This window comes from Eptatretus burgeri, chromosome 1 (assembly GCF_056783735.1).
Source record: "Eptatretus burgeri isolate ZD-2024b chromosome 1, Ebu_testis_v1, whole genome shotgun sequence".
Taxonomy (NCBI): Eukaryota; Metazoa; Chordata; class Myxini; order Myxiniformes; family Myxinidae; genus Eptatretus; species Eptatretus burgeri.
In genome coordinates this window covers 100,714,784-100,736,929 of record NC_140961.1, presented here as the reverse complement: position 1 = coordinate 100,736,929, position 22,146 = coordinate 100,714,784, and the positions used below count along the sequence as shown (strand labels likewise).

The 22,146-nt window shown below is 43.8% G+C and overlaps 1 protein-coding gene across 2 annotated transcripts in view; it reads right to left on the bottom strand.

Moving 5' to 3' along the window:
• Nucleotides 1–22,146, bottom strand: part of HSF2BP (heat shock transcription factor 2 binding protein) — a 72,323-nt gene that overhangs the window by 28,532 nt on the left and 21,645 nt on the right. The window contains exons 2-5 of one of the 2 annotated variants that reach the window (XM_085893208.1): nt 16,776–16,911; nt 16,565–16,668; nt 9,075–9,224; nt 4,101–4,257 (exon numbers count right to left, since the gene is read on the bottom strand). In XM_085893208.1, the coding sequence (XP_085749334.1) occupies nt 4,101–4,257; nt 9,075–9,224; nt 16,565–16,668; nt 16,776–16,911 (547 nt within the window). The remainder of the gene's footprint in view (nt 1–4,100; nt 4,258–9,074; nt 9,225–16,564; nt 16,669–16,775; nt 16,912–22,146) is intronic. The other variant, XM_085893218.1, reaches the window with a different exon arrangement.

The following is a 22,146-nucleotide window of genomic DNA, read 5'->3' as shown; positions in this document are numbered from 1 at the left end:
GTTTTCTAAATTCCCGAGCCAAATTTTTTTTCCACCCATCATATGCAGCTGTTTATCTATCTATAATTCCAGCAATCTCTGTGTGTGTGTCTGTGACCGCTGTTTCTCGACAACCACTTGTCCGATCTAATTGAAACTTGCCAGCTATATTGCTGGTGACCTGAGTATGTGCCTTTTCAAGGTTTGATATTAATCGGACAAGTGCTTCCCAAGTTATGGCCATTTATTTACTAAACCAATGGCAAGACACATTGCTGCGGCCATTTATTTACCAAACCAATGACAAGACACGTTGCTGCGAAGGCATGGCCGATGGGGAAAGGACGCCTTAGTTACCGTGGCATAGGAGTGGCAATGGTCAATGGCAGCGAATGTCATGGCAAGCAAAGACAGGGAGGTAAACGTGATTTTAATTTGGATTTTAATTAACTCTGTGTGTGTAAGTATCACAGCAGTTGTTACTTCAATGCAAGCGATAATTCGTGGAATGTATGTGATCATTCCGTACGGGCACGCACCACATCACCACTTAGTGATGACTTAGTGTATTCTAATAATTTCTCGATTTCTTATGCGCATTTATAGATAAACACAATGCCCCTATCCAGTCGTTGTTTACGAGAGCGAAGGAACGGCCTGTGTGGTTGTTTGAAAGTTGTTTTTTTGGGGTTTGCACGAACGACCATGCACGTACGGCCATGCACGTATGGCCACGCACGTACAGGCACGCGAGAGCGAAAGAACGGCCTGTATGGTTGTTGTTTCTGGCACGCGGTTTGAAAATTTTTATTTTGGTTTGCACGTATGGGCACGCACGTACGGGCACGTACTAGTAAAGATTAATGTTTGTGAACATATCCCTAAATCGTCTATATAAATGCAACGTTGTTTTTCGGTGAAAGCTACTCAAGGTTTCTAGGTTGTATGCAGTAAGTACTGCATTTGGTAATCACTCTGACTCCAGCCTGCTGATTCCTGAAAAAATGCCGATATTGGCCGTGTGTGTGTGTGTGTGTGTGTGTGTGTGTGTGTGTGTGTGTGTGTGTGTGTGTGTGTGTGTGTGTGTGTGTGTGTGTGTGTGTGTGTGTGTGTGTGTGTGTGTGTGTGTTGTTAATAAAGCATAACATATTCTCTCTACTAACTCCCCTACCCTCACCCCCTTCTCTATCTTTGTCCCATCCTTGCTCTACCCCTTCCCAATACAGTGCAGCACCCTCCTCCAACATCTCCTCTCACTCTCTCCTCTCCCCCCCCACCCCCTCTCCCTCTCTCTGTCTCTGGACATATCCGGACGGTGGTTATGTCTGGACAGTGTTTGTCTCCGGACGTGTTCGGGCAGGGTTTGTCTCCAGAGGTGTTCGTGCAGGATTTGTTTCCGGATGTGTTCGGGCAGGGTTTGTTTCTGGAGGTGTTCGAGCTGGCTTTGTCTCCGGACGTGTTCGGGCAAGGTTCGTCTCCAGACGTGTCTGGTCGGTATTTATGTCCAGACGGGAGTTTGTCTCCGAACCATGTTTATCGTATGACCGGTAGAAAATGGATTTCAGACATTATTCTGATTAAATCTTCACTGTTATTTAATGCAGAATAATTTTGATGAAACAATATGAATCGTAATTAATGCTCCACCACATTCTGCCTTCCCTTCCTGTCACCTCATACTGTCTTCCCTTCCCAAACCCCTCCTCCTCTCTCCTTTCCCATCAACCTCTTCACTCTCCCTGCTCTTTCTCTCTCCCACCCCTCTCTCCCTCTTCCCCCTCTTTTTCTCCCTAACCCCTTTTGTATTACGATCAGTGAAGAGATGGGTGGTATTTGCTTGTGTAAAATAAATACAAAGCATTTTCACATTGAAATAAACAAGTAAATAAAATCAATGCAGTATATAATAAACACAACACAAGTCTTTTACCTTTTTAATTTCCTACAAAACAGCGAGGTGTTTTTTACACAAGCATGAGGTGGGTGAGAGGAAACATTTTACGTAGTTAGTCATAAATAGAAAACAAAAGACTGAGCTCGCGATGACAATGATAATGCTGTAAGAGTGGGAGGGTGGAAGTAAGAAAGATGTTGATGTTGAATGTGTGATGGCTGTTAGATCATCAGGAGCATGATGAAGTCACCTGCTGCATTGCCACATAGAAGAAGTGTAAGACAATCCTTAGTCACCTTGAACCTGAGCAGATCTTTCCTGCTTGAACAGGAAGGTACGAGATGGCATCCTCTTCCAAAATAATCCAGTCTCTTCGAAGTTAAAAACCTGCTCGGCATAAATTCCTTTGCCTCCATTAGTTCCAAGAGCTGCGGTGGGTAGTTTTCACAGGATCATGGGATGCCATGATTGAATTGGAGCCTTCATCCCAGGGTGCCTTGTGGAAACGTTGGTAAATCTGTCATGATTTTTCCGGTATCACCGGTCCACTCAAAGGGGTAAATCCGTAGTGGTTTCTCCCGTACACTGGTACACTCAAAGGCATTTTATCCCGTTTGGTCTTCGGTGCAAACTTTAAGTGCTTTTTCCATCCTTTCAATGAGAGGATCATGGAACTGGAATGAGAACACTTGGACTCACTTTTAAATGCGCAGTCGATTAATTGATCTCAGAATGGTGACCACAGATGCTGCACTTTGACCTCTTGCCAACCTATCTAACAACTCGATTTTTTTTGTGCAATGTCATAACCTTTCTCTGTCGTTTGGCACAACTAATTTTGTCCATTGTTTTCCATTTGGGTGCCATTATTAACTGTTGTGTCTCTACTGGATCAAGTAGATCTTGTCCAGAATCTCCGTATGTCATTTCCTGTTCCATGACGATTCATTATAAAATTTAGTTTCATTCCCATCTGCTGGTCTGATTATTACAATTAACTGTGCGTGAGAAACAAGAAAAGGCTAGTAATCGAAGGTAATCGTACACGTAGATGAAAACAATGACTCAGCTCAGCTCAGCTCAAAAAACGCGATTGGCCAAAATGAAATGCCACGACAACTAAATCAGAACACAATAGGTTGCTCGCGATTGGTCGAAACCCGCAATAGTTAAGGATTCACTGTAGTTTAAATAAATTGGGAAAATAGTACAATGTTAACACTGTACAGTACAATGATCAGAATGTATACACAAGCTGTCCTCTCAACTTATAGCCTCTTGTATGCATTGACCAAAACACTACCCACCCTAAATCTCTCTGCAATCAATCTCCTGGGAGCATCCGACTTTTCAAACACCAAAATGCACACAAGTCATTTTTTTTGTAAAAGAAATGCAAAAATGCGAGACGGTAATCTCGACCAGAACAAAACAAGTGTGCTTGTGTGTTGTTTTGCGTATTTTGTTAAGGTGAGTGTGTCAGGGGCTGTGGAACTGTATTTATAAAGCTGTAATTGTGTTCATAACAGTTTTAGCATGTATTTCTGTGAATTTATTGAAAGCAGCAGGGGGAGGCCTCGTATTAAGTTTAGCATTCTCAGTTGGGGCCTTGGTTGTATGGGGATAAAAAAGGGTATAAATAGAGACTGAAGGAGAAAGGAAGAGGAGTTCATAAAATGTGATAGTTGCTCAATGTGGGCCATATCAACAACAGGGGAAGCAGAGAGTTCTTACTGTTGCAGGAAGTGTGAAGAAATAGCCCACTTGAGGATAGTTATTATGAGGTTGAAGGAATGCTTAGATATCTTGCCGCAAGTAGCAGAATGTGACATATTTGTTAATAATAGTTGGTTATGGTAGTGGAGTGAGGTTGGTAAGGATATTGGAAGTGGTGATGGTGCAGCGGGGGCAGGCCATGGTGACCGTGCAGCGGGGGCAGGCCGTGGTGACCGTGCAGCGGGGGCAGGCCGTGGTGACGGTGCAGCAGGGGCAGGCCGTGGTGACGATGATGACAGGCTTATTAAACAGGTAGTTTGCTTCAACTTTTATACAAGAACAGTCAGGAGAATTACCAATAGCTGAGAGTATCTATCAAGGAGGTGAGGAAGGGTTTTTACAGAAGATCCAGGTTGGAGTGGAGGAAGTAAAGGAACAGCGAGGAAATCTAAGAGAAGATAAGGCTCTGTAATAATATACAATACTTGTAAAGGCAATTGATAAATCTTACTTGTAATAGTCCCCGCCATGGCCAACACAAATTGATTTTCTTCTTCATCAATATTCTTGCGTTTTCCTTCTTCAATCATTGACTTCATGAAGCTGTCCAGAGTCTGACTAGTAAGTGTGAAAAACTCTTCCACCTTGGCCTCAAAAAAATAAGGCAACTGTCATACAACTATAATCGACACATTGGCATGATGTTATGGAAATGAACTGTGTTCTACTTTACCAAATAAATATCCACTCTTACACAATCTTAACAACAATTTAGGACAAGGAAAATATTCAGGATTGCTGCATCACAACTGACTGATTTCCAAGATGGCATCGCTTTCACTAACACTTTCTATCAAATGTTTGTGGAGATAAATCTGTCGCCTCTGGTCCTCAGATGTCGTTTCTCGATGTCAAAGAGTGGTTTGCTTGTGTTTAAAGGGAAACTAACACGATCTCAAGTGAAATAAAATATTACAATTACTATTTATTGCGTGAATTTCATTTTTGTTATGTATGTTAAGCAAAAGTGAAGCCATTGACAATTCCAAATTCTGTCTTAAGTTTTAAATGATAAACGATAAAGATTATATGGGACTCCTAACACATTGAAGAATGAGATTATAACATGGGAGATGCACACATTATTAGAATACGTTAAATTATATGGCACGTGCAAACAAATGGGAAAGAAATGAGATTCTGCATTTATGAGTGTAAATTAAGTGAATGAACATGCCAAGACTAGTGCAGTTAATGGAAATATAACAACCATGCAAGTCCTCGTGGAGGTCACAGCTCCCAACTGCACATTAAAAATACAACAGGCATAGTTTACAGAGATAATAAAATCTATACAAATCAATGTCAGTGTGTGTGTGTGTGTGTGTGTGTGTGTGTGTGTGTGTGTGTGTGTGTGTGTGTCCGTCCTCCATAACTCCAAAACCATGAAACCGATCAGCCTGAAACTTTGCATGCAGACAAAGAAAACTCCAAGGAAGTGCAAGAGTGAAAATTGGGTGGTTGGTTTTATTAAAACACCCCTTTTGAAGATAACTAACGGCCTTATTTAATTATATCCTTCATCAGGCGCATCCTCGGCCACCTCGCTCAAAATGGAGTCTTAACGCATATCCTGGGTTACCTCACTGGGGTCTGAAGCCAACATGTTTTTTAGCCTGCTCAACCATGCCTAACTTGGAACAGGCTGCAATGATTACTTCAAAACAATGTTCTGTTTTTTGCACTTTCCTCATTCATATTACCCAATCCCTGCTCATCATACCTACAAATCGCTGCATACGTTGCAATGCTTACAATCGCCCGGAGACGCCAGCATTCGTGGTTTGATTTCATTTCCGCACATCTCATAACCTCGAGAATCTCTTAAATTAAGCCAAATTACCAAATTTAAGCTCCACATTTGAACGAAACAGCAGTATCGACTGCTGAAAAGTGTTCATTTGTCCAATTCGGACATTGCTTGGGCGTGTCCGGCTGCACAGGTTTATCTGACCGATGCCATTGGGTAATCACTTGCCAAGCCAGGCATTCCATTGGAGTGCATGCTTGAGTGCTTAAGCCACTTGGCAAGTGCTCACCAAGCTGCTTGGTTGTTCCTTTCAAAACCACGAGAAGCAAGATCCATCGCTTCGATGATGGAAATTCCAATCTTTACATAATTGCTAAAATAAAATAAAAAAACGGAATAAAAATTCACATTTAGCATACTTTTTTCTACTGTTTCGACGAAAATATTTAGTAAAGAAAAGATTCAGGAATCTGGTGCAATGCCGTGCTCTCGACCCCACTTTTACAATCCACGATGATAGTCGAGAGGAGTCCTTTTATTATGGCAATTATGTATGCAGTTTACATTTTACTGTTTTGTGTGATCTGCTTTCATGACAAAATATTAATATAAATACACTAATTGTTTCTGCAATATATTAAGAGTCAGCAGTGGCTGAAAACGAAGAGATACGTAGACAGCACACATGGAGGTCAGACGTGGTGGTGTTTTTTGCATGCCTGCATGCGAGCAGGTTGGAGGAATACATAGGGGTAGGAGCATGCATGCAGGCAGGCCTTTGCCAGGTAGAAAGCACGAGTTTCAATTTTAAAATGCTCCCGCCCGGTTTTACATGGGACACAGCGGTTAAAAATAAAATGTTGCTGCCCTGGTAAGCTGAATCCCCTCCCCTCATCCTTCCTTAACTTGCCCTTATGCTGCCTTCATTCCCATTATGCTGTTTTCCCTCCCCCTCCCCTCATGATTCCTTCCCTGTCCCTCCCCACACACTTCCTTCCCTTGCTCTTATGCTGCCTTCCCTCCCCTCATGCTTCCTTCCCTTGCCCTAATGCTGCCTTCCTTTCACCATACGCAGCCGTCTCCTCCCCTCACACAGCCTTCTCCTCCTCTCATGCTGCCTTCCTCCCCTTTCCATCGCGCTGCCTTTCTCCCCTTTCCCTCGAGCTAACTTCTTCCCCTTTTCCTCGCGCTGCCTTCCACCCCTTTCCCTCACGTTGCCTCCCCTTTCCCTCGCGATTCCTCCCCTTTCCCTCATGCTGCCTCCCCTTTCCCCTTTCCCTCACGCTGCCTCCCCTTTCCCTCATGCTGCCTCCCCTTTCCCCTTTCCCTCACGCTGCCTCCCCCTTTCCCCTTTCCCTCGCACTGTCTTGCCTTTCCCCTTTCCCTCGCGCTGCCTTGCCTTTCCCTCGTGCTGCCTCCCCTTTCACCTTTCCCTCGCGCTGCCTCCCCTTTCCCTCATGCTGTCTTGCCTTTCCCCTTTCCCTCGCACTGCCTCACCTTTCCCCTTTCCCTCACGTTGCCTCCCGTTTCCCCTTTCCCTCACGCTGCCTCGCCTTTCCCATTTCCCTCGCACAGCCTCCCCTTTCCCCTTTCCCTCACGCTGCCTTGCCTTTCCCTCGTGTTGCCTTGCCTTTCCACTTTCCCTCACGCTGCCTCCCCTTTCCCTCGCGCTGCCTTGCCTTTCCCCTTTCCCTCGTGCTGCCTTGCCTTTCCCCTTTCCCTCGCGCTGCCTTGCCTTTCCCCTTTCCCTCGCGCTGCCTTGCCTTTCCCCTTTCCCTTGCACTGCCTCCCCTTTCCCTCGTGCTGCCTCCCCTTTCCCTCACACTTCCTCGCCTTTCCGCTTTCCTTTGTGCTGCCTCGCCTTTCCCTCCCACTTCCTCGCTTTTCCCCTTTCCCTCGCGCTGCCTTCCACCGCCTCCCCCCACATGCTGACACCCCCCCCTCATGCTGCCCACCCCCACCCGCCAACACTGCCTTCCCCTCCTTGTGCTGCCTTCGCCTGCCCTCCCTTCCTTCCCCTCACGCTATCCTCCTCCCAAAACCACTCCCCCACCATACAACTCTCCGGAGGTCAAGGAGAGGAAGTGGTGTCAAAGAATGTGTGAATTGGGCAAATGAAAGCTTATATTTTTCTTCGCAATTTTTTTTTACACCCTGGCTTTCCTTCAAGTCTTCCTATCAAACGCATATCCAGAACACCCCCGACTCCCCTACCCCCACTCTCCCATTCTCCTCTCTCCCTCCCTCCCTCTTTCTTTAACCCCCCCCCTCCATCGCTCCATTAATATTTATATCAGTGAAGTGATGGGTTGTATTTGCTATTACCTCTAATAAATAAAGATAATGGAGAGGGTAACGTGTATATAAATATATAATTACCTTCGCAAACTTTGTTGCGAAGGTTATGTTTTGATCGCTGTGTATTTATTTATTTATTTGTGAATATGTGTGTTTGTTTGTTTGTTATTCGCATAACTCCAAAAGTATTGAACTGAATCGCAGCAAATTTGGTGGGATGATTGGTTATTATCCGAGGACCATTTGATTAGATTTTGGGAGTGATCGGGTCAAAGGTCAAGGTCAAGGTCATGAAAAGGTCAAAATCGTCTTTTTACCATAGCGCGGTCAATTTGTATCCAATTTGCATGCAACTAATGCCAAAATGTTCAGAATTCAATGCCCCATCTTGTGATATGTGACATGACACAATGACGTAATAACCCTTATAAGCAGTTGGGAGTCAAAGGTCAGGGGGGGTCACGCCATTGCAAAATGTGCGGTTTTAGTCATAACACGGTCAATTCTTATCCGATTTGCATGAAACCAACACCAAAATGTTGACTGTTCTGTTCCCCACACTCTAATTCCAATTACAAAATTAAGAGTACAAAGGTCAAGGTCGAGGTCATGAAAAGGTAAAAATCGTCATTTTGCCATAGGGCAGTCGATTTTTATCCAATTTGCATGCAACCAATGCCAAAATGTTGCGAATTCAATGCATAATCTTGTGATATACGATATGACACAATGACGTCATTACCTTTGTTCGCGGTTTGGGTCAAAGGTCAGGGGGGGTCAACGACCTTTATTATCATAACGTGGTCAATTCTTATACAATTTGCATGGAAGTAGATTCAAAATGTTTAGAATTCAATTCCCTATCCTGTGATGTGTAATATTTGATTTCTTATAATGTGACCAGTTGTCATCAGATTGACTTGACACCGACACCCAAAAAGGTCAAGGAGTTCATACAGAAATTGTTATGTACAATGTATGTGAATCAGTGTCAAACAGCAGGAAATTTAATGTTTTTAAGCCATCATAACACATATGAGATGGCAGATGTGGTATGGGATTAAATACCCTCACAATGAACGGTTTCTGGGGGGGGGGGGGAATGTAGTGTTGGCGAAGGTATGCGCTCTACTGAGTGCCCGTTCTAGTTCAATATGGTATGGGGGTGATGGTAAATTGTGTGCGCGTATGTGTGACACACACAAACACACACACACATACACACACACACACACACACACACACACACACACACACACACACACACACACACACACACACACACACACACACACACACACACACACACACACTTCTTTTCCTCCCTTAAGGTGGCAAATACCACTGAAATGTGCCCTTTCCATCCAACTTCCTTACTCCATTGAGGATAGTCTGCACTGTGTCCTCAGAACGGGACACTCTCCATAGAAGAGTACAGGCAGCAGCACCAAAAGCAGTACAGTATTCAGCCTGATGCGCCAAGTGTTGTCGTGTTTCTGCCACCTTCTTTCGTAATATAAGTTTATCCTGGAGGACAACAAAAGATGATAAAACTCATGGTGTTTTCCTAAGTTCATTGTTTTGGTGTACTTTTTGGGTTCAACAGTTTTCTTGTTTCTTTCTTTCCAGATTTTTAGTCTCATTAAATAACTTCTTGGAAACACATGCAATATCTGTATAATTGTGGATATACATATGAAGTTATTAAAAGGCACAGAAAACGAAAATGATAAAACCAAACCAAATTCACGCCGATTTTGATACAAACGAGCAAGAGCCGATCAAGTCTCAGATGACATTTTGTTCCGAATCCACAGACTTCTTCAAAGCCAAGTGGTTCATGGGTGAGGAACGAAACGTCACCTGAGACTTCACAGGCTCTCACCTGTTTGTATCAAATTAGGCATGGTTTGGTTGAGTTTTGTCATTTTGGTTGGCTGTGCTTCTTAATAATTACAATGAATCATCCCAACATGGACACGACAGGGACTTTCAGGAAGGAAAGCAGGGATTTTGAAGGAGGTGGGTTTGGAGTGAATTAACAAGGGTAGAAAATATCATGGTTTTCGATGGGGGAAGACAAGAGATGGTGGTGAACAGATGTTTTGAAGGCCTGGAGGGAAGAATTGGATTGAAGAGAGTGTGGGAGTTTATTCCAAAGGCAGGAAAGAAAGAGGAATGAAAGAGTGAAGGTGAACAGTGATTCATGATTTTGGTAGTTTTACTAGAAGAGGGTTGTTGGCGGACGTTGAGCACCTTGCTGAAATATGGTGGGGACATATCGCAGACAAAGCAGGGGGGGCGAGACCAGAGAGGAGATGGAAGAAGACAGAAAGACCACCGACCTGCCTGTGATGATAGAGTGAGAGACCCAAAGACTCAACTTCATCACAGGAGATACCAATCCGTGTAACTTGCCAATCCCTCTCCCTTCCACAGATATCCAAATGTTTCTGTTCCCCACTGTTTTGTGCTTACCTCTCCCACACCTCTTGTCTCCTGCTCCTTTTGTTTAACGTTCTGTGTGCAAGCTCTTACATATATGAACCACGACAATGCACACAAAAAAAATCCCTGCAAAAATCTTTTGATATCTACACAAACTAGTTCCATAAGATTAATGTGAATCGTGAAAATGCATATAGCGAAAAATATTTTCCCATCGATATTGTGTTATTATTTGAAGATGCATTCCTGGGGATGATGTTCAGACACCTTTCACAACCAAACCTCACCAAATCCAAAAGACATAATAACTTGGTAAATTAATATACAACATCACCAAATGTATAATTAAATGAGAGTTCATAAAACCCTTTACCTCACACAATACAATGTTGAAATCGATACTTCAATTTACCTAAAATAATGATTTTAAAGATTGTAAAAAGAAATTTCCAGAAGGGGGCAGGCGGTGGTGACGGTGCAACTGGGCAGGCGGTGGTGACGGTGCAACTGGGCAGGCGGTGGTGACGGTGCAACTGGGGCAGGCGGTGGTGACGGTGCAACGGGGGCAGGCGGTGGTGATGGTGCAACGGGGGCAGGCGGTGGTGACGGTGCAACGGGGGCAGGCGGTGGTGACGGTGCAACGGGGGCAGGCGGTGGTGACGGTGCAACGGGGGCAGGCGGTGGTGACGGTGCAACGGGGGCAGAAGGTGGTGACGGTGCAACGGGGGCAGAAGGTGGTGACGGTGCAACGGGGGCAGAAGGTGGTGACGGTGCAACGGGGGCAGGTGGTGGTGATGGTACAACGGGGCCTGGTGGTGGTGATGGTGCAATGGGGCCTGGCGGTGGTGACGGTGCAACGGGGCCTGGTGGTGGTGACGGTGCAACGGGGCCTGGCGGTGGTGACTGTGCAGTGGGGGCAGGCGGTGGTAACGGTGTAGCGGTTTCAGGCAGTGGTGGAAGTGCAGCAGGTGCAGACTGTGGTGGAGGTGCCCCAATATAAATTGGCAGAAATGAGGTATGGGAGTCAGATTTTTGTTGGTGATGAGACAACTAAATATGTCGATTCTTCATTCTGCAGGAAGGATCGTAAACATAGAATTCTGTGCAGTTTTGAAGGAGCAGGAGTTATGGACATTGAAGGAAGGGTAAACGATATTGTATCGCGTCATGGCAGGAAGAAGTTGGTTGTGGTACACCTCTGGTGCGAATGATGTAGGGAAAGTTTACTCAGAGGTTTTGAAAAATAGATACAGGATATTGAGTAAGCGGCTGAAAGCAAAGGTATGTGAGCTCATGTTTTCTGGGATTTTCCCAAGATTAGGAAACAACATAGAAATTATGAGCAGAGCAATAGACGTCAACCAATGGCTGAAAGAATGGTGTAGGGAGGAATGTTTTACATTTAAGATTTTACGGGAATCATTTCAGGGACAAAGGGAGTGTTTCCGGAATGATGGCTGTATGTTTTATAGAAAAGGGACAGCAAGGTTTGCAGTGGGAATTGAGGAAGGAATTCAGGCATTTTTAGGTCAGTGGAGGGTGGAGAAGCTATTAAGGAAGGAACTGATGATGGAATTGTGATGAGTAAGACCAGGCAAGAAAATATAATTTCAGGAAGGGAAAAGTTAAACATATTCCATGGCAATGCCAGAAGTTTAAATAATAAGATGGAAGAGCTTGAAGCCAAAGTGTATAGCGAGGAGTACGATAGAGTTGCAGTGAGTGAGACATGGTTTAAGGAGGAAAGTAACTGGAGGACAGGATTAGAAGGCGACTAGGTGTATCAGTGTGATAGGAAGGAGAGAATATGAGGAGGAGGAGGACTAGCAATCTGGGTAAAGGACAGAATTGCATCAAGAGAAAGGGGTGACATTAAGTAAAGAATTAATGTGGAGGATTCTGTAAGAGTAGCGATTGGAGATTGTAAAAACAGTAAGATACTGGTAGGATGCTTTTATTTGGCTCTGGGTGTGAAGGAAGAGGAGGGAGGAGAACATGAATAATTCAAAAGGGCATGTGGTAAGGGAAGAGTATTGATTATGGGGGATTTTAACTTGCCAGGGATAGATTGGGTCAGGAACAGGGAAAGGGAAGAGCAGATGAGGATTTCCTAGTTTTAGTCCAGGATTGCTTTTTAACCCAGTTTGTAGATAAGCCCACTCAGGGAAGTGCAATGTTGGACCTCCTTTTAAGTAACAATCCCACTATGGTGGAGGTGGAGGTTGGGGAGCATTTCGGAGCAAGTGACCATAACATTGTGTGTGCAAAGATTCTGTTAAGGGTTGGAGTTCAGGATAGTAGGGTAAGGCTATTTGATTTCAGGAAGACAAACGTTGAGGGTATGAGGAGAGAGTTGGGTGATATAGATTGGGAGAAAATAACAATAGGCCAATCAGCATCAGGGAAATGGGAAACCTTCAAGGAGCAAATGTGTAGAGTACAGAGAGAGTACATTCCAATGAGGTGTAAAATTAGAAGCAGGAAGAGGCCAGGGTGGTGGAGTAGTGAGATAAGGAATGATATTAAGGAGAAGCAGAAGGCATTTAGTAGAAGATTTAAAAAAACAGGACTGAAGTTCGATTTATCTCACAATCAGAGGAAACAGAGGCAAGTTAAGAAAATAACTCGGCAAGCCAAAACAGAGTATGAGAAGGACATGGCTAAGAATATTAAACATAATAACAAGGCATTCTTTAAGTATATCAGGGGGAAAGAGCAGGTGAGGACCAGTGTAGGCCCATTGAGGAATAGCAACGGGAGAGTGGTTAGTGATGAAAGTGAGGTGGGAGGCTTATTAAACAGGTATTTTGCTTCAACTTTTATACAAGAACAGTCAATAGAATTGCCAATACCAGAGAATATTTATCAAGGAGTCGAGAAAGGGCTTTTACAGAAGATCCAGGTTGGAGTGGAGGAAGTAAAGGAACAGCGAGGAAATCTAAGAGTAGATAAGGCTCCAGGGCTGGATAATATGCACCCGAGAGTGTTGAGGGAAGTGGCTGAGCAGGTAAGTGAGATATTAACGGATATTTTCAATCTCTCACTGGAGTCAGCATTGGTCCCAGAGGATTTGACACCAGCAAATGTCTCACCATTATTTAAGAAAGGATCCAGAGAAGGTATTTTGCTTCAACTTTACACAAGAACAGTCAGGAGAATTGCCAATAGCTCAGATTATTTATCCAGGAGTTGAGCAAGCTCTAGCGTTTGGACATTGGTATTGCATCACCCTCTGAGGTTCAGAGACCTGATTGCAGCAAGATCATGGTGGGTGGTTATACCTATTATGTTAGTCTGGTCACTCTGATGGTTATCATGCCAAGGAATTGTTGTAGCTGTGTCCAATAACCTGACTCCAATGATAATTGAGGCAACAGCGGTCAACAAGTGTTTTATGAGACTAAGGATTTGTCACACCTTGAATGTTGTTTCCCTGGTCTCGGTATATGCTCCAACTGAGGCGAGTGATCTCACTGTGAAGGACGCATTCCATGCCATGCTTGAGTCTGTGGTTGATCTGTGCCCAAGCCAAGATACTCTTCTAGTCTTGGGGGTTTTTCAATGCATCAGCTGGAACTGATAGGGATGGTTATGAGACATGTGTTGGCCCCCATGGGTCTGGAACTGTGAACCAGAATGGCAATAAGTTCCTTCACTTTGGAAGAAGTCACGGGCTTAGGGTGGCCGGTTCATGGTTTCAGTGCCCACAGGCTCATCGCTGGAGTTGATATTCCAACACTGGTGGTGTAGCAAATGATATTGACCATGTGCTCATTGATGGTCGCTGGAGGATGATCCAGTACTGCAGGGTCTACTGGAGACTCAGTTCTTCAATACTGACCACAGGTTTGTTGTAGCAACTCTTAAGTTGCACCTTAAATCCAGGAGAATGGTACCATCCCAGCCAAGGCTGGATGTTGGCAAGCTCCAGGATGAGAGGGTAGTTGAGGAGTTTGCAAACACACTGGGTGGGGATTTGGGGGGTCTGGGTGCTTTGGGGGATCCTGAAAAGTTGTGGAGTGCCTTCAAGACCAGCATCATTGATGTTGCCAAAGGATGTCTTGGAACTCACCAGAGGGTGAAGAAGAATTTTGTCTCTCAAGGGACACTGGATACCATTGACCAGAGTCGCAGGGCCAGGCTGAATGTTAGAGCTGAGCTGTTCAGGGAGTTGAAGCGTAAAACTGTACGTGTGCTAAGGGTGGACAAGGAGGCCTATGTGCGAGGAATCTGTGAGGGGGTAGAGCACCACCTGTGTTCAAGTGATTCTTGTCCTGCTTACAGGGGAATTCGCGCATTGCGTTCCTCCAAGCCCGTCCCTTGGTGTAATGCAGTAAGAGCGGAGGGTGGTGGGCTCTTGACAGAGGAGTCCGAAGTGAAGGCCTGCTGGGCCGCTTACTTTGAGCGGCTGTACTAGGCTGTTCCACCAGCTGTTGAGTTGGATGTCAGGAGTGTTACTATCTCTATTGCTGACCCTCCAATAAACTCTGGTCCATCTTTGTTTGTGGAAATGCAGATTGCAGTGAACCGGTTGAAATGGGGTAAAGCTCCTGCGATCTGTGGCATCCATGCTGAACTTCTCAAGGCTGGTGGAAATTCTGTACTCATGTCATTACATGCAGTTCAGTGCTCTGTCAAGAATACAGGCATCATCCCAACCGACTGGAAGAGGGGCCCAGACTGCAACAATTACAGAGGGGCAATGTCGCTCTCAGTGCTGGGCAAGGTCTATAGTTAGATAATTATAATTATAATTATTGATAGGGTTTGCCACCATCTGCTGGAGTCCCAGTGCACAGGGCAGTCGGGCTTTACACTAAATAAATACCAAAGAGGTCAACAATTGACCTTATCCTTGCTCTTTGGGTCCTCACTGGATGCAAACAAGACTTTTGGCAGGGGCTGCAAGTAGCCTATGTTGATCTCTGCAAAGCATTTGATTCAGTGAATTGGGATGCCCTCTGGAGAATTCTCGGTCTTCGTGGAGTACCACCAAAATGGACCAATCCAACATTGGTCTTTTACCAATCTGATTTCTGAACTATACTGTGGTAGGAAGTGCGGGGTGTGGTGGTTCCACCTATGACTTATTTCCTGTTACTGGAGTTTGTCAGGGGTGTGTAAAGGCCCCCAGACTTTCCAGTGCTTGTGTGGACTGGATTCTGGAGAGAGCAAACTGTGGTGAATCGTTTGGGAATGTCAAGATCTCTGACCCTGGTTTTGCAGATGATGCAATCATCTTTGCGGAGATGCTGGATATTCTTACGCTCCTGGCGCTGAATGAGGACTCAGGGCCATGGGGTTAAGAGGTTTCCTGGGTCAAAACTAAGATCCAGGCTTTCAACAACATCCTGGATGCTGCTATCTTGTCTGCTTCTGTTTCTGGTGAGGATGTAGAGATCACAGAGGGATTCACTTACCTTGTCAGTAATATTGATGTCTCCGCATGTTGTGAGCCAGAGGTCTATTGACGACTGTGTCGGGCCTGAGGAGTCATGGATTCACTGGATCATGGCGCCATCTGCAACTATGCAGGAGGATGAAAGTCTTGGTGCTTCCAGTATTGCTCAATGGATATGAGACTTGGACTCTGACCAAGCATTTGAGATGGAGACTAAACTCCTTTGGAACTATGTCTCTTCAGAGAATCCTTGGCTATCGCTGGTCAAACTTTGTGTCCAACGAGCATTTTCTGAGAGAGACTCAGATGAGATTTGTTACCTGTATAGTCTGTGTCCGCTGTGGCTGTATGGACATGTGGCTCATATTCCAGACATTGATCTTGCTCACCAGATTCTCTCAGCGAGGGAGCCTCATGTGTGTAGGAGGTGAATGGGCCGACCATATGCCTCATGGTTGCAGCAAGTTAATCGGCCTCTCAAGGTGATGGGGATGGGCCAGGTATCCGCCTTGGGGATGGCCAGATAGAGGCCCCTGGAGTACTGGCGGAAAGTGGACGCAGCGACGCATTGCTCCAGCGCATCCTCTCATACCTGACCTGATCACAGAATCACACTTATGGCTCTCAAAATGAATGATGAGAGGTGTGTGAAGTCTCTGGGTCTCCATAGCAGCATTTATGAAAAGCACTTTGTGGCTTAGCAACAGATCACTTTAAAGTTTAAACACACTGCCTTTATCTTGTTATGGTAGACTGTGTGGAATAACTTGTCTATGATATGGTTATTTGTGAGTACATAATTCATAGATGGCCCAATGAAGCAATGCTTCAACATGTAGGAATTTTTTATTCATTAAAAAAGTATCCATTGAAACATGCAAAGTCACTTGATCAGTCTCCTAGTGTTTCACTCGTTTGTTATACACCAGGTGACTGCGTAAACTGCTATTTTGTGATGCCAGTTTCATTGTTCAATTTCTCATATCACTTGTATGTTCTCTAAAATGCACCCACTGACCTCTTTCTCTTTCTCACACTCGACCATCCACACTTCTACTTTCGCCGTTAAGTGTTGGCATTCCACTTTAAGTTTCTCCATCTCCTTGCACTTTGATTCTAAAGCTGGGTAATCAAAAAACACATAATTACTTATGAAGTGAAGTCGGAAATCAAAATCTGCAATCATTTAAAACCATTAATTTGCCAAGTACTACACTGTACAAACACACCTTTCTCCAAGCTTTCCACCTTTGATGCTTTGTCAAATACTTCGGCAAGAACTTTTGGGACTTGATTTTTGAGATTTGTAATCTCAGAGACCATTCCTTTCAGTTCACTGCTGCTCACCAAAACGTGCGTTTCACACTGCATGAAGACAAAAATATTACAGTAGTTTCCTCAATCGTTTAAACGAAACACATGTTCGAGCTACTCCACACAAACTCGAGCTGAGAGCAAAACAAACAAAAAAAAAGAGAAGAATCAAAAAGTAAATTGAAAAATGTGAAAATTCTTTTCAGGAAGACTTCAAACAAGTTTTTAATTCTGCTACTGGTGGAAAATTCTGAAATTGAACATGAAGAAATTGGTCTTGTTTGAAATTTTATATCTTATTCTAGTCCAGCAGCAGAGTCTGATATTTCAGATCAATTGTTCAAATTTGCATAAAAGCACCAAAATTGGTACACATGTAGAATAATGTATTCCGAACAATTCTAGATATGGAGCCACCCGAGATTGTGCCTTGGTCAGCCAAAGCTGACAATTTTTGATGATGCAAATTTGAACAATTGATTTGCGATGCTGCAGTGCTATTCACATCAACCAGTGAATCAGTTATCCCATACCCACCTCTAAGGTGTCAAGATATTTATTATAAGTTGCAATCATTTTATAGCTGAGATTTGTACTTTACAAATTAGACTTAGGATGAAACAGAGGGGCACTCTACCCCACTCCTCTTAGAATGTTCCCTGCCCCTTTTAAAAATTGGCCTGTCCTTTTATAGCCATGTCTTGCCTGCCCTGGGAAAATATATACAATATCCTGAGTAAAGTTTATTTTGTTTTTTCCAAAATGCCTGGATCCCCTCTGCGATATGCCATTGCAGCCAGGTAATGTTTGTTATTGATATGTATCTGGAGGCTGGGGAGAGGCAAACACAGCACGTATCTGAAATAAATAAATAAATAACTTATGCACATCTGGAAACATTCGTGATGGAGTGCCCCCTTTCCCTCCCCCAATGATTCATGGTTAATGCCCCCATCCTGTTCACAATGGACACTCAATGTAACATTCGTCCGAGTGAAGGCACACTCATTGATGTATCGCCCTGCATGCAAAAAACCAGGATGAAAGTTTCTCGCTGGGCCAGGATTTGAACCCAGTCTAGAAAGCACAAAAGTGATTGCACATAGCTCTCGGCTATCCTGTCAGAGCAGTATTTAGGTCCAGGACTAGGTTTATTTGTTTCTGAAGCTGAGCAAGCAAAAGATCACATTCTCTAAAATTACCTCAGTCACAAATGGGGATTGACCCCCAGTATTGCTGAAGGGTCTGTGATGGGTTGGGGTTTCTTTCATAAAGAAAATGCATGGAAACAGTTTGATTGCAAATAGCTCTGCTGACAAGCCAAGAATATGAGATTTTGTTTATCCGACAATTTAAGGAAAGGAAATAACCAATTGGGCAAACTACTACCAATGAACATCAGAATACAATTCAGGAGAAACGCCCTCAAAGTGTTGAACTAATGTTTCTGTCAAGCAAAAGCACTTTTTGAAAAATGCAGAATCATATAGAATATATGAAATTATGTAAAAGCTGTTTAATAACAACTGTAGTATTGCAAAAATGGTTTGACTAATTTAAAGTTCCTAGAATCCTGTATTTGTGGAACATTTCAGGATTATCCAAGAGACTAAAATGGTATCCAAGAAACTGAGTTAGGGAGCTGAAGTAAGTGACACATCATCAGCCTTGCCACAGTACTGCTGACAACACAACATTAACTCGAAAGTTCATAGGACACCGTACCCCATGAAGTCTTGAGAAAACAAGGACATGGGCATGGTCTGCAAGCGGCACGGTCGTGATTAATTAAAATGCCATATTTTGTCCCTGCTGATAAACAAAAGGGTATTGAAAGGACAAAAGGTGACGTGCTCTACAGTGTTCAAGTATATAAATTAATTGAAATAAAATTAATGTTTTAAAGGTTGTAAAAAAATATATATATCAAAAAATTATCGCCCTTGGTGCAGCTTCTTTTACACCACCCTATTTAAAACGTCACGTTAGTTCTTCGTGACTGTTTGTGTCCTTTATGACGTCCTTAAAGACAGTAAGTTTTCTGTTTGGAATGATTTTGAATTTTGTTTGACTGCCAGATAGGCAGATGGAGTATATATATTTTTTAATCTCACTCCTCTCTGCGCATGTACAATCGGGATGAATTCAGAGCCAAAGTTCTGTGAAACTACAGGTTCGTTTTCCAAATCACGTTCCGATTAGTGTTCAAAATATAACATTCAATTGAAATGAAGTTGTTCCTCGGTCATAAACTGACGTTTGTAGATGGACAGACAGACACATAAAAAGAGATCCAATTGCTTAACCCCACTTTTCGCTTCACATGAGCAGAGTAACAACTACAAGTTGTCAGAAGGTTTATGATACACACATGATGCAGACAGCATACCGCCTATTGAAAGGAAGTGCATGACAAAGATTTCAGTTATGATTGGGAGATGTTCCCCCCCCCACCCCAGTTTGTGGCAAAGTTAAAGATTTACAAGAGGGTTGCAAAGCAACATCAGGTCTGCACAATCAAATGCAGGTTTTAGAATGTCTCCTCCCGTAGCTTACTTATCATACTGTTTTATATGTTGTGCATACGTCACGACTTTTCATGTCTGCCCGTTTGTTATTTGCATGTGGTACTCTTTTCCTTGTCCACCTGTTCTTTTCTACCCTATTGTTCAGGTAGTCTACGAGCCTTTATCTCTGTGCTAACAGAAAAATCAAAGCACAAGGCATTAGCACACACGTGCATCATGCGTTGTTTTTGTCATCATCCCATAGTTTGTGCTGCTGTCTTCACGGTCATGCGACCCATATCCCCCCCCCCCGCTTCTTCTTCACCTAACCCTAACGGCCTAAAGGGGGATCAATGCTGAGCTTCCAGCATGATTAAGTCCATGAACCGATAAACGCTATATGGGAAAACAACTACAGTATATCCTGTGTGCAAGTGGCAAATTCGCACCTGAGACACTTGGACACTATGCAGGGCAGCATTGAAAGGATGAACCAGTTGGTGCCACCATGCAGCATCCAACACTTGCACCCATATTGGTCTTTGGTTTCAATGACATCTAGTCCCATTCCCATAAGGGGCGAGTACTCAGTACCTAATTCTGTTAAACCTGCTCAGTATGATGAGGACGGGTTTGACCGACACCCACTACTCGTACGCAGTTATGCACCCAAGTAAACAAACAATTCTAGGATCATGAACCTGAAGGATTAGGTGTGGGCTGACACCTTGCGCCATCCCTTTTGACTGTTAAAACTGCCTCTGCAAGAATAGCTTTTGAGGCTGCTCTCCAGCCATTATTTAAAGCTGAAGTGTGAATATAATGATCAACATGTAAATATGCATGCTGATTGCGGTTTTGGACAACCATCTCTTCTTTGGCCTCGCCCCCCACCCCCCCTGCTCTTTCTGCAAAATGACCCCCCCCCCATATATTTCCGCAGGATGCTCAAGATCCACCAGCAACGCCCTTCTGGTAAAACTACCAAAATCGAGAATTGCTGCTCACCTTCACTCTTTCATTCCTCTTTTTTTTCCTGCCTTTGGAACAAACTCCCACAATCTCTTCAATCCCACTCTCCCCTCTAGGTCTAAGAAACGGGGCGCGGTAATTTGGTCACAGGAAATTTGGTCACCGGAAACTTGGTCACGGTAAAACGGTCACAAGGTAATTTGGTCACAGTAATTCGGTCACGAGGTAATTTGGTCACAGTAATTCGCTCACAAGGTAATTTGGTCACGGTAATTAGGTCACGAGGTAATTTGGTCACAGTATTATTATTATTATTATTATTATTATTATTATTATTTATTATTCACTGCATTTAAGGCCAGTAAGGCCGAAGAGCAGTAATAAACATTTTCATTTCATGGCCGGCGAATCTTCTTGGCATAATGACGTATTGACCAAGTTTACTGACTACTATAATGGAATCGGAATTTAAAAGTTGAGAGAGACAGAATCTCTCGGATGTTGTTTGGAATATATATTCGACAAAGATTATCGTAATTGGGACATTCAAGCATGAAATGAAATTCATCTTCGACTATATACGACAAGTCTCAACGATGCTTGATAAAACTTGTATTTGGGCCACTATTATCAGAATAAATTGTTTCAAATTAACATTTATTGTCTCTGGTTGTCTCAATTACAGATTTACAAATTAATATTACAATAATTTACAAATTAATACTACGGAGTTACACTGTCTCATAGCATTACACTAATATTAATTTGGAAATCTGTAATTTACTCAAAGTAACTTTGTAATTCTATAAGACAGTGTCAAGTAATTGTCCAGCCTCCTGGTCAGTTTGATGTTGAAGCCAACTCCACGAAGGAACTGGGGAATGTCTTTTCTACCAGCCTGGAGGTCACCAATAAGTGATACCAGCCGTCTCTGCATTTCCACGTACTCCTGCTTCACCCGCTTCCTCCTGACATTCCCGATGGCATCCTGGGCGATGACAGTATCCACCCCTACGGCTTCCTTTGAACCTGAGCTGTGAACCATTCTACAACTTTGGACGTGGTTGGGTGGTAATTCATCACCACACGCATTTTATTGTTCCAGCCCTCCACAACGTTGTTGGTCCGAGGATTGTAATCCAATGTTTGTTGATGAACATTCCATGTGTGTGGAGGAAAGATCGGCTGGACTCCATTTCCACCAGACACGTAGGTTCTGTCGAAGTAGTCTATCAGGGGTTGGGCTGCTGGAGGACAGATAGCCCACAGATGTACCATACCGGCAGGCACATCTATAATTGGCAAAAAAAGCCAGGCCGTCCATTTGCGAACAAAAAAGTTGTAGATTGTCGTCCTGACGATATTGAGCGGCCAAACCGAATTCTTGTATTTTTCGCCACGTGCTCTGTGTCAGGTGGTAGAAGCATCCTTGGGTTATGGTGTTTGCACCCAGGATAGCTCGTACTGCTCGCATCATGCCGTCTTCAAAATCTGTCATGGTGTGTAAAGGAGAGAAGACTACGTTGACGCCTTGGCATGCATCAACAATCGAAGTAAGAAATTCCTCGTACGTGATCCTCCTCTTGTTAGGTAGAAGTGTGTAGGCTGCGGTAATAAAGTTATCTTGGCCGAATGGGATACGTACACAATATACTTGCGAAAATATGGCCAGTGCCATTGCGAAGTTACCGTCCATATAAACCGTGTCCACGTTACCAAGTTTTTCCAAGCATTGAGGAGCACTTGAAAAGACGAGCACCCTGTTGCGATTGTTGGCACCGTTGTCATAAATCAGGAAAGGTTCTCC